The sequence below is a fragment of the Rhinopithecus bieti genome, unplaced genomic scaffold (genome assembly GCF_001698545.2).
Source record: "Rhinopithecus bieti isolate Rb0 unplaced genomic scaffold, ASM169854v2 scaffold_57210, whole genome shotgun sequence".
In the NCBI taxonomy this organism is placed as follows: Eukaryota; Metazoa; Chordata; class Mammalia; order Primates; family Cercopithecidae; genus Rhinopithecus; species Rhinopithecus bieti.
Genome location: NW_016823439.1, coordinates 1,042,005 through 1,055,253, shown reverse-complemented (window position 1 = coordinate 1,055,253; position 13,249 = coordinate 1,042,005). Strand labels below are relative to the sequence as shown.

Genomic DNA, 13,249 nt, shown 5'->3' with positions numbered 1-13,249 from the left:
TTTTATTTTTTATTTATTTATTTGTTTTATTATTATTTTATTTTATTTTTTTTTTTTGAACGGGAGTCTCGCTCTGTCGCCCAGGCTGGAGTGCAGTGGCCAGATCTCAGGCTCACTGCAAGCTCCGCTCCGGGTTATACGCTCATTTCTCCGCCCTCAGCTCCCGAGTACTGGGACTACAAGCCCCCGCCACCTCGCCCGGCTAGTTTTTTATATTTTTAGTAGAGACGGGAGTTTCACCGGGTTAGCCAGGATGTCTCGAATCCCTGACCTCGTGATCCGCCCGTCTCGGTCCTCCCAAAGTGGGCTGGGAATTACAGGCTTAGCCACCGCGCCTGGCCTATTTATTTTTTTGAGACAGATTGCTCTGTCGCCCAGGCTGCAGTGCAGCAGTGCAATCTCAGCTCACTGCAACTCGCCTCCTGGGGTTCCAAGCAGTTCTCTGCTTCAGCCTCCCGAGGTAGCTGGGATTACAGGCTCCGCACCAACCTACACCTGGCAAATTTTTGTATTTTAGTAGAGACAGAACTTCACCATCATTGTCCAGGCTGATCTTGAACTCTATCCTCAGTATCCACCCGCCTTGGCCTCCAAGGTGCTGGGATTACAGCATTTGAGCCACCACCTGGCCTTAGGAAATATTTTTAAGATAAATTTGATAATTTATTATTAAACACCAGAGCACGTACTCCTTACTTAGTTTGGTGGCTCAGTTCAAAAAAGAAAATATAATTATTGTGTCAACTTATATTACATAAAATACCAATTGTTTCTTCTTGAGGGCAATGCTAAAGAGGTCATCTGAAAGACTGCAGAGACTGATTTTGGAAAATAATTCTGTAAACTGAGAGAGTTACAGCTGTTACTATCTGAAGAGCTTCAGCTGCCCTGAAGAAGTAAGGAATATAACTTGTAAGTAAGGCAGAAATGAGAATTCTGTCCCTTTTTTGGTGTGGGTGGTGGTGGTGTGTGGTGGTGGAGTGCGTAGTGATAAGGGATAGGAGTGTTGTTTAATGAAACATTACTGAGATCTGCTATTCGACATGCTTGATCTGAAACACACATTCCTTGTGCTTACTGAATTTGATTTGCTAAGATTTTAAATACAGAGGAAGCAAAATGAATTAAGTTTACTACATAAAAGGACAGGCCTTACTAGAACAGGCATTGTATGGAGAAAAATCTGTCCATATATCATCTGTTTCAGTCAATAAATATATTAAAGGCACCTACATACCATGCATGTTGAATTTTTGCTTAATTTATTAATACAAAAAGTTGAATTAGATAGTTCAGCAATCTACATGGGGAGATGTGCCCCAGATGACTAATTAGAATAGTAAATGGTAAGTATTTCAGTCTCTTAGTGTCTGCAGATTGCTTTTTTTCTTCTTAAGAAGCATTCCAGGTTTTTGACTTTTTTTTTTTTTTTTTTTTTTTTTTTTTTTTTTTTGCATCTCACCAGATCCAATCATGCCATGAAGTAAAATTGTACTTTATACAAGTGGTACGGGGGGACGATTCCACGCTCCCCATACTAACACGGTTGCTTAAAATTTAAAAAAAAACAGGCAGACTGATGTTTTCTTTCACATGCTCTAAGTAAAGCTGGTTAGTGAACCCAGGAGCAGGCAGCCGAGGAACTTTCAAAGTCCTTACTCTTATCAGCGGCCCGAGATTTTATAAACGATGAAGCCCATCAGCCCCATTCTATCCAAAATCTCCTGGTAAACCTTGGTTAGTTAGGGCTCATGGTGGGGATCCACACATTTTTAATAATACTTTGAAGCGTCTTGGCGCAGGACAGACGCCTCAGGGAGCACCACAAACCTGCAGCCAACTCAGAAAGGTCAAGAAGCATTCCAGGTTTTGACCATTTTTTAAATCCCGTATGATGACTGACTTCAGCTTATTCTCAGATATACTTTCTAGTGTTTCCTTTGAATGTTCTTCCAAGTTCATTATTGTTTATCTAAAAGCATAGAAGACATTTTGCAATTTGGGGCAACAGAGGTGCTTGGAACAAGGCTATGTGTATTGCCCTTGCTGTGTCCTTTATAAATTGGTAGAAAAGAATGTCAACTCTCTTAATGATATTTGGCCTTGTAATTTTTTCATTTCTTAGTGAAACTCTGCCACCTTCCACCTCTGCACTCATTTGAATTTCAATGATTGATGAATTGTAGCTCAAAGCGTACGTACAGGTGCCAGCATCTACTCAGCTGCCCTAAGAAGAGGGTGTGTGGGTGGTGGCATTTTCAGGTTTCTCAGTTAAAGAACACTAAACATTTTGGTTTTCTTACTTGGTGCTCCTGTAGTGGGCAGCATTATTTCAGTAGAAGGGATTAAATAGAAAAAAGATTTTTGTAAATGATGTGTTTATTGTTAAAACATCAAGAAAGAAATATTATGATTGATGATCTTTATAGAACAGGCCTGTGGGGAATAACTTTCTGTTGTTTTTTGTTTTTTGTTTCCCCCAAGACAGAGTCTAGCTCTGTCACACAGGCTGGAGTGCAGTGGCGCAATCTTGGCTCACTGCAACCTCCGACTCCTGGGTTCAAGTGATTCTCCTTCCTCAGCCTCTGTGTAGCGGGGATTACAGGCACCTGCCAACACGCCTGGCTAAGTTTTGTATTTTTAGTAAGAGACGGTATTTCACTATGTTGGCCAGGCTGGTCTCAAACTCCTGACCTCGTGATCCACTCGCCTCGGCCTCCCAAAGTGCTGGGATTACAGGCGTGAGCCACCACGCCCGACCGGGGAATACTATGTGTCTCCATACATACTGGATTGTAATAGCTTAAATTACTACAGAATATACTGGAATTACATTTTTCTTCCACCAAGCGCAGTGGCTCATGCCTGTAATCCCAGTACTTTGGGAGGCTGAGGCAGGCAGATTACTTGAAGTCGGGAGTTCGAGACCAGCCTGGCAAAAATAGTGACACCTCATCTCTACTACAAATACAAAAATTAGCCAGGTGTGGTAGTAGACACCTGTAATCCCAGCTACTCTGGTGGCTGAGGCAGGAGAATTGCTTGAACCAGGAGGCAGAGGTTACAGTGAGCCAAGATCACGCCACTGCATTCCAGCCTGGACGACAGAGTGAGACTCTATCTCAAATGACAATAATAAGCTCATTTTTTTCATGCAACATTTATGAAATGCTTCTAATTTACTGGATGTTGTATTTGATGCCAGTGATAAAATTCCTGAACTTACTATCTAGTTCATACTTTCTCCACCTTGGCACCAATTGCCATTTAGGCCACGTAATTCTTTATTTTACAGGGGCTGTTCTCTGCATTGTGGAATGTTTAGCAGCATCCTCAGCTTTTAACCGCTAGATACCAGTAGTGTTTCCTTCCTGTTACAACAACCAAAAATGTCTCCAGACATTGCCAAATTTTTCCTGGGAGGCAAAATCATCCCCAGTCACGAACCAATAGTTGAACTAAATAATTCTCAACCAGAGGTGACCACTCCTTGAGAATCACTTGCCAGAGTGGGCCACAGTTACTAATAGAAATAAGTTGTAGCTCTCAGGTATGCTAGTATGTGTGGTGGTAGTGGTAGGAGGGTGGCAAGGAGAGCAGTTGAAAACCAGTTGTTGGGTGTGGGAGGAGACTAATAGCCAGTTATAATTTAGGGTGATGAGTGCTGTGATAAGGAGTATAGGCAGCTCAAAAATGAGATATGTAATAAAAATAATAGATAATACTAAGTTCTTAATATGTTAAAGACTTTACCAGTATTCTGTTATTCTCAGAATAACTCTACATGGTAGTTGCTTTTGTTAACCTAGTTTTACAGGTGAATGAGTAAGGTGAGTAACCTTACTCAAAGTCACAGGGTTATAAATTGAAAGGCTGGGGCCGGGCGCAGTGGCTCATACCTGTAATCCCAGCACTTTGGGAGGCTGAGGAGGGTGGATCACTTGAGGTCAGAAGTTCAAGGCCAGCCTGGTCAACATGGTGAAACCCTGTCTCTACTAAATATACAAAAATTAGCTGGGCGTGGTGGCGGTCGCCTGTAATCCCAGCTACTCGGAAGGCTGAGGCAGGAGAATCGCTTGATCCCGGGAGGCGGAGGTTGCAGTGAGCCGAGATTGCACCATTGTGCTCCAGCCTGGGTAACAAGAGCGAAACTTTGTCTCAAAAAAAAGAAAAAAAGAAAAGAAATTGGAAGGCTGAGCACGTTGGCTCATGCCTGCAAATCCCAGCACTTTGGGAAGGCCGATCACCTGAGGTCAGGAGTTTGAGACTAGCCTGGCCAACATGGTGAAACTCCATCTCTACTAAAAATAGAAAAATCAGCCGGGCATGGTGGCGCACTCCTATAATCCCAGATACTCGAGAGGCTGAGGCAGGAGAATCACTTGAACCCGGGAGGCGGAGGTTGCAGTGAGCCAAGATTGTGACCATTGCACTTCAGCCTGGGCAACAGAGTGAGACTCTATCTCAAAAAAAAAAAGAAAAGAAAAAAAAGAAATTGGAAGAGCTAGAATTTGAACCTAGAGCCAGTGCTCTTAACTGTCACCTCTCGCTGCTAACCTAGTCCCTAATTCACCCTTGGAAAGATCATCCTAAGGGATGAGTAGAAGCCAGATGAAGACTGGTGAAAGAGACACCAGAAGGAAGACAGAGGCCAGATTGTGAAGAGTTATGTGGAATATCCCAGCTAGAATTTGAACTTTGTCATTTGAATAGGATCTAAGTTAGAAGTGACACTTTAACATTTCTACTGTAGCTGCATTGTGGAGAATGGATTTGGGGGTGGGAATAGCGTATGTGGAACTAGGGGCAGGGAAATTGGTAAGAAGCATGGTTAATTTAAGTGAAAGGATTTGGACTTCTTTATTTTTAATTTTTTATAGAGACTTGGTCTTGCTCTGTTGCTCAGACTGGTCTTAAACTCCTGGGCTCAAATGATCCTTCTGCCTCAGCTTCCCAGAGTGCTGGGTTACATGTATAAGCCACCACACCCAGCCGATTTGGACTTAATTTCAGCCTCCAATTTATCAATATACATTATCTCAGCACTAATTTTTATATATAAAATGGCTGGTCAGCACAGAAAACACCGGAACTTTTTGACACCAGTTTCATTTCTTACTTAAAGCTAATTGACAGCTTGTCCTAAACTGAAGAAAGGCATTTGCTTGGCCATAGTGAAGATCAGTGCATTTTCCAAGTCTTTGAAAGAATGGAGTTATTCATATGGGGTTTAGAGTTAAGTGGTCAGTGTTACTCAGTAACACATTTTATCTTCATATATGGGGTGTTGTGCTATAAAGCACCTAGAACTCAATAAGAAAAGCTGCTGCGAATGTGCAACGGTGACACAGAAGTACACCCTTGTCATTTGTTGATACCTGAACAGCTTGTTTACCTCCAGAGTCCCAGGATAGACTAAGAAGGAGACTAACTGATTGATGAGGCTGAGAGAAGGTAGTACAGGAGACAACGGAAGCCCTGTGCCTCCTGTAATCAGCTTTGTTTCTCGAGGAGAATGTGGCCTTGCTCACTGTTGCCAGTATTATTCTATCATCAGCAAGAGCAAGTTCTCAGGAAACCCTTATATACCTATAAGCTTTAGTAGACAGTTGAATGGGTTTGTCTTGTATCCATGCTTAGGAAAAACAAGACTCTTTATTTTAGCCAAATACAAAAAGAAGAGATTCTGTGTCAGATCACTGTGGGGTTCTCTCTCTCTCTCAGAGAAGGTTGTCTGAAGGACTTTAAGCCATTGTTTGTGGTACTGGCTGGGAATTTGGGACTCCTAAAGTGTCTCTTAACTGCTCTTAAGCATCAGTTTAAAAATAACTTTTTTCTTAGATACAAACATAAATAGGCCTTTTCCTTTTTACTGGAACCATATGGGACAACCTTTGGTTGTGTTAGTCTTTGGTTTAATGACATGATGCTGAAAAGGTTGACTTATTTTTTCTTTCAATTGATAACCTGCACAACTGTAGGTAGGCCAGTTTATTTCTTGTTCTTTGTAAAACTGAAGGCTTTGCTCTCTCAGTTCTTGCTGAAGTAGCACAAACCCCCTTCAGTTAAATCAGGGGTACTCAAAATACCATCCAGGGAAAAGCCTTGGCATGCCTGTTAAAAACCTTGCTGGTGGCCTCTTTAAGAGGAATACAAAGTCTGATGGCCTGCCATTGCTGATCATTTAGGGTAATGATTAAGATACCTTTAACAAAATTCATCAAAAAATTAACTGACTTGAACAAAAAGGAAAATTAACTATTTTATATTAACTAGTCTCTCAGTAATAAGAAGGTACACCTAACTGTGGTTAGAGCAGTTTCAGGATTAGAAAATTTAGCTGCTCAGTGTCATCAGGAACTTGTTTTGTGTGTGTGTGTGTGTGTGTGTTGGAGGGCAGGGGTGGGGTTGTTTTATCTTTTGCCCTGCCATTCTGAGTGATGAGAGGCTTAGCTCTTCTCAGGGCGGTAAGATGTTGGCTGCAGTTCTAGACATCAGAGTCAGAACAGCATTCTGGGAGTGGGAGAGAATTGATTTACTCTGTAATCTCTAGCAACAAGGAAAACCTTTCTCAAAGCACCTCGACAACTTCCTCTTCGATCTCGTCAGCCACTGTCAAGGAAAATTGGCCAAGTCCATTTATTTATTTATTGGAGATGGAGTTTCACTCTTGTCACCCAGGCTGGAGTGCAGTGGCATGATCTCTGCTCATTGCAACCTTCACCTTCGGGGTTCAAGCGATTCTCCTGCCTCAGCCTCCCAAGTAGCTGGGATTACAGGTGTCTGCCACCATGCTTGGCTAATTTTTGTATTTTTAGTAGAGACGGGGTTTCGCCATGTTAGCCAGGCTGGTCTCGAGCTCCTGACCTCGGGCAATCTGCCTGCCTTGGCCACCCAAAGTGCTGAGATTACAGGCATGAGCCACCACGCGCCCAGCCAGCCAAGTCCAGTTATTTGGTCTCCCTCCCCAACTCGTTCCACATGGCTATGTGGAAGAGGGAAAATACCTGAACAATATCAGGGTCCTCTTTGAAAGGAGAAAGGCAGATAAATTCTTAGTGACTAGAATACAAAGTGTCATCTGTACCAGGTGGTTCATATATTTTCCATAGCATCTGAAATTTGAGCAACTTGATTTAAGGGAGTTATAGCTCAAGTTAGCTTTCTCAAAAAATATGGTAGATGATGGATAGTAATAAGATGCAGATTTCTTTTGCATTAACAATCTCTGAAACTTCTTACAATTAATAGTATCTTACAATTAATAGTAATTGCTGTCATTGACATCCAGCAATTTGTCTTTTTCTTTACATTCACAAAGGTAGGAAACTTCCAGATCTTAGTACTTGACAAAAGACCAGGTGTTTTCATGCATGAACTTCTTCCTAGCATTTCTTGGGAAATGTACGTTTTTTTGAATTCTGAGAAAAAGTAGTCAAGAAGTTTAATAAATGGAAAACATTATTCTAATTTTCTTATTAGAATTAGTTTTTTTTTGTTTTTTTTTTTTTTTTTTTTTTTTTTTTTTTTTTTTTTTTTTTTTTTTGAGACGGAGTCTCGCTTTGTCGCCCAGGCTGGAGTGCAGTGGCCAGATCTCAGCTCACTGCAAGCTCCGCCTCCCGGGTTGACGCCATTCTCCTGCCTCAGCCTCCTGAGTAGCTGGGACTACAGGCGCCCGCCACCTCGCCCGGCTAGTTTTTTGTAGTTTTTTAGTAGAGACGGGGTTTCACCGTGTTAGCCAGGATGGTCTCGATCTCCTGACCTCGTGATCCGCCCGTCTCGGCCTCCCAAAGTGCTGGGATAGAATTAGTTTTAACAACACAGAAACATTACTGATTTGAAGGAATCTACTTAGGGCAAATTGAAAGTAAAAATTAGAAATACTGATACCTGGAATCAAAGGTTAAGGTCAACAGTAGCTCCTTGGAAAGAAGTGATTACAAATCAGTCTTCATTATAAATATTGCCATTTTATGTATGTCCATGGCCCTGTCTGCTGCTAAGTAAATATTAATGAGTTTACGCATGGTATACTTAATAAAAATTGAGTGGTATTCCAAGAAATAGAATTTGAAGCAAAATCCTTATATTGGCATTTTGTGATTCTGCACAGTACTATAAACCTTACTGAGTTCTAAATGTTACATTATTCACATACTAGCCATTAATACCCACATGCAGTCTAGCATTTGAATATTCACTATAGGCCTCAGTTCTTACAAATACTAATTGAATGATTTTTTTAAAGATAACACATGTAGGCTGGATGCGGTGGCTCACACCTATAATCCCAGCACTTTGGGAGGCCGAAGCAGGTGGATCACAAGGTCAGGAGTTCGAGACCAGCCTGGCCAATATGGTGAAACCCGTCTCTACTAAAAGTACAAAAAAATTAGCTGGGCGTGGTGGCACATGCCTGTAATCCCAACTACTCGGGAGGCTAAGGCAGGAGAATTGCTTGAACCTGGGAGGTGGAGGTTGCAGTGAGCGGAGATCGCCCCACTGCACTCCAGCCTGGGTGACAAAGGGAGACTCCATATCAAAAACAAACAAAAAAAAGATACACATGTAATGAATAAAGAGTTTGAAAAAATGTATTTAATAACTTCTTTTAAAGAATAATGTAGATTTTGGGAATTCCAGAGAATTCCAATTCATTGTGTTTGAATCCTGAAGGTTGGTATTTGTCAGGAATTCAGAAACACTACTACTAAGAGATCAAATTTGTGCCTTGAAGTTCAACTCAGTGTGTTTTAGTGTTTTCAGCAACAGTTCCATGGAGGGCCACAAGGTGGAGGTGGTACTTCACAGAACTAGCTAGTTTTGGCCACTTAATGAAAAGTCTCTTTAATGGTCTCTGCTCTTTTTCTTTTTCATCTACTTCATTAAATTGTTGTAAACGCTTCACTTTTAGAACACGAAAGTTTTTTTTTTTCTTTGCTGAAGATGGAGACGATTTCTAAATATTTAAGGGAGAAATAATGCTAACCAAACTCTTCTTGAGAACAGAAAAGGAAGAGTGCACCACTGAAGCCATGTGTGGCCACAGTTGCCTTCGTTGGAAGCTTTTTTAACTAAAGCAGATTTTATTTCTTTAAAAGTTAAAATATCCATCTATTTTCCTTAAGTAAGCTTTGGTAGTTTATAGCAATGAAAGAATTTGCTCATTTCATCTGTTTTTGGTTTCATGAGCGTACAGTTATTTATAGTATTTTATTATATTTTACTGTTTATAGAATCTGTAGTTGATGTCCTCTTTCCTTCCTGATACTGGAAATTTTGTTTGCCCTTTTTTTTGTTAGTGAATCTACCTAGAGGCTTTTCTAACTTTATTGATCTTTTCAAAGAAACACCATTTTGTTTCATTGTGGCTTTTTTTGTTTTTCTGCTGATTTTATTATTTTTTAAATTATTTCCTTCCTTTAACTTGCTTGGGTTTAATTTCCTTTTTCTAGTTTCTTAAAGTAATAGTTTAGATTATTGATTTGAGATATTTTCTCTTCTAATGTAAGCACTTAATGGCATACCTTTTATTTTAAGCACTGCTATAGTCACATCCCGCAAATTTTGATATGTTGTATTTTTATTTAGTTCAGAATGTTTTTTATAATTCTACAAAATTTTCATCTTTTTTCCTTTTTTTTATTTTTAATTATACTTTAAGTTCTAACTTTTTTCCTGTTATCTGTTGTCTCTTCTTTGTTATTTTTGCTATCTCTACGGCACTCTATTTGACACAATTTAGACCAGTCCCTTTATCCCCTTTTTTCTTAATTCTTCCTTCCTTCCTCTGTCCCTCAGGTTATTGTGTTCTGTTGCCCAGGCTGGAGTACAATAGTACAATCAAAGCTCACTGCAGCCTTGAACTCCTGGGCTCTAGTGGGCCTCCCTCCTCAGCCTCCCTAGACACTAGGATAATCACAGGTGTGCACCACTGTGTGCCTGGCTAATTTTTAATTTTCTTTTTCTTTTTTCTTTTTTTTGTAGAGTTGGGGCTTTGCTAAGTTGCCCAGGCTAGTCTCAAACTCCTGGGCTCAAGTGATCCTCCTGCCTCAGCCCAGCCTTTCAAGTAGCTGGGACTTCAGTCATGGGCCACCAGGCCTGGCTGATGAGCATTTTATCTGGCTTTAAAGCCCTTAAATCCAAACATCTGTGTCATTTCATCATTGATGTTTGTTGGCTGTCTTTTCCTGGTTTTTCGTATGCTGAGTAATTTGGGGTTGTATCCTGGACATTTTCATTAGGATTTTTTTTTTTTTTTTTAATAAAATTCTGGGTCTTATATTAATCTGCCACTTTTGTTGTCATTCAAATTCAGGCTTCATCAGTATGCCTGTTTCTATTTACTTTTCAAATAACTATGAATATCCTTAAATAACTATGCCACCCATCTCTCCAGGTTTTATTGCTACTTTCAGTGGGAAAGATAGAGTGGAATGTGCTTACTCCATTGTACCTAGAACCTTCCTTCCAGAGAGGATTTTACTTTTGCTTTATTCAAATAACACTAGCTCCTGAACAATTTTTATGTCAATTTCTTGAAATTTGAACCTCAACCTTAAATCCCAAACCTAAATTAGGCACGTAAATCTTACTTTGAATTTTGAGGTAAGACTTTTTTCCCCCTCTTCAGAGCCCAGTAGAAACAGACAAAATTCCTTGCTGTTTTCCTAGGCCAGTAGGCAGACATTTTTCTGGTCTATTCTTTAATAGGAGTTTTAGCATTGGCCAAGCATGGTGGCTCATTCCTGTAATGCCACCGTTTTAGGAGGCCAAAGCGGATGGATCACTTTAGCTCAGGAGTTGAAGACCAGTCTGGGCAACATGGCAAAATCCCATCTCTACTGAAAAATTACAAAAATTAGCCAGGTGTGATGGCACAGACCTGTTGGGAGGCTGAGGTGGGAGGATCACCTGAGCCCTGGGAAGTTAAGGCTGCAGTGAGCCATAGTTGCACCACCGTTATCCAGCCTGGGTAACAGAGTGAGACCCTGTCTCAAGAAAACAAAAATTTTAACATTATGCAGGGGGTGGAGTTCTAGTCTCACTTTCAATTCCCTTTCTGTAGGGGATTCATTTTCTATCCCAAGGCAGTGTTTAAAATCCTCATATGGAGCTCTCCAGGGCAACCGTGGGCCCTGATCCACTAATGAAAGTTCCTTATCCTTCTTTGTTTCTGACACTTGGGGATTTCCTTTCTGCCTTTTAATGTGCTTATTCATTAAAATAATGTTTTACATTTGTATTTTATCTGGCTATTTGTAAGGATTTGTAGCAGAAAGATTTTCAGGTTTTCTTGATTGCTATCTTGCTAAAACAAATACTTTTTATAGAATTACTCTTTTAAAAATCAACTGATGTGGCCAGGCAGTGCCTGTAATCCCAACATTTTAAGAGGCTAAAGTGGGAAGATCTCTTCTCAAGCCCAGGAGTTCGAGACCAGGCTGGGCAACATAATAGCAAGACCCTGTCCCTCCAAAAAATGTTTAAATTAGCAGGGCATGGTATCATGTACCTGTGGACCTATCTACTTGGGAGGCTAGGGCAGGAGTATCCCTTGAGCTCAGGAGTTTGAGGCTGCAGTGAGCTATGATCAGGCCACTGCAGCCCAGCCTAGGGTAACAGAGCGAGACCCTGTCTCTCAAAAAATAAAAATAAATAAAAATCAACTGGCATACACAAAAAAATAAGATGCCCAATTAATACAAACTAACTTATTACTAGAACTGCCAGAATTTCTAATATTCATCTAACGTGGATTTGTATAACACATTTATATTTATGTTTTAGGCTAGGGACTGTAATTATATCTATAATGAATCAGGATTAAAAGAGTTCCTGTTATCTCTTGTGACTGAAAAAATAAACAGTGTTTGATTTGGAAAAAAAATATTATCAGTATAATGAAATTAATGCTGGTTTCAAGTGATAACTTTCAGGTACTATGGAAAGGGCAATTTTAAACTTTGAGAACAAAAATAAAACCACCGCTCTAAATAGCTAAAGAGAATTGAGGTTTGTGTGGTTACTTTTGTCTTTGTTTTGTTGTGTTTAGTTTGTTGAATTCTTGGCATTCCATGTAAAATTCAATAGGAATCTCAGTTTAGTAGTTAAGGAGATTTCTGTTTCCTTTCACTTGCGGTGGTTTCTTTTCAGAAACATGTTCTCCTTCCTTCCTGCCAGGAATGAGTAGCGACAGTGACATTGAATGTGACACTGAGAATGAGGAGCAGGAAGAGCACACCAGTGTGGGCGGGTTTCACGACTCTTTCATGGCCATGACACAGCCCCCGGATGAAGGTGCAGCACATTATGTCATTTTACACAGATTAATAAAACCGCCGCTGCTGCTTCTCTTTCTTCTTCTGCTGCTACTTCTGCTTCTTCCGCTCTGCTGCTTTTGCTGCTTCTGCTTCTACTTCTTTTTTTTTTTTTTTTTTAATAATTGTCATTTATGAGACAACATTCTTTGGTAAGCTATTATGGTGAGTACTGAAAAAACACAGCTGGTGATATTTGGCTGAGTTGCACCTAATGAGTGCTACTTACTGGGTAGAGAAGAGGTCCACAACCTGCTTTTGTATAGTCTGTGACCTGAGAATGGTTTTTACTTTGTAAAGAGTCTTAAAAAAACAAGCAAAAGAAAGAAGAGTTTTCTTTTTTTTTTTGGCCTGAGACAGAGTCTTGTTTTGTTGCCCAGACTATAGTGCCGTGGCGTGATCTTGGCTCACTGCAACCTCCGCCTCCTGGGTTCAAGTGATTCTCCTGCCTCAGCCTCCTGAGTAGCTGGGATTACGGGCACACACCACCACGCCTGGCTAATTTTTTTGTATTTTTAATAGAGATGGAGTTTCACCATGTTGGCCAGGCTGGTCTCAAACTCCTGACCTCATGATCCGTCTGCCTTGGCCTCCCAAAGTGCTGATATTACAGGCATGAGCCACCACGCCCGGCCCAAAGAAGAATTTTCAACAAGTCCGTTTGTGGTCTGCAATGCCTAAATATTTACTATCTACCCTTCACAGGAAATGATTGCCAACCCTCGGGAGATTTCAGATGTTTGGATTTTTTTTCCTTTTCAGAGATTTTTCTAGCCTACTGTAGGATAACTTTAACCTTTTAAAACAAAAATAACTTAGAAATATATGCAGAGCCGGGCGCGGTGGCTCAAGCCTGTAATCCCAGCACTTTGGGAGGCCGAGACGGGCGGATCACGAGGTCAGGAGATCGAGACCCTCCTGGCTAACAC

At 40.7% G+C, this 13,249-nt stretch overlaps 1 protein-coding gene across 1 annotated transcript in view; it reads left to right on the top strand.

Moving 5' to 3' along the window:
• TRIM37 (tripartite motif containing 37) overlaps positions 1-13,249 on the top strand; it is a 110,789-nt gene that overhangs the window by 94,585 nt on the left and 2,955 nt on the right. Inside the window, exons 23-24 of the mRNA XM_017861564.1 lie at positions 7,252-7,321; positions 12,111-12,300. Coding sequence (XP_017717053.1) covers positions 7,252-7,321; positions 12,111-12,300 — 260 coding nt within the window. The remainder of the gene's footprint in view (positions 1-7,251; positions 7,322-12,110; positions 12,301-13,249) is intronic.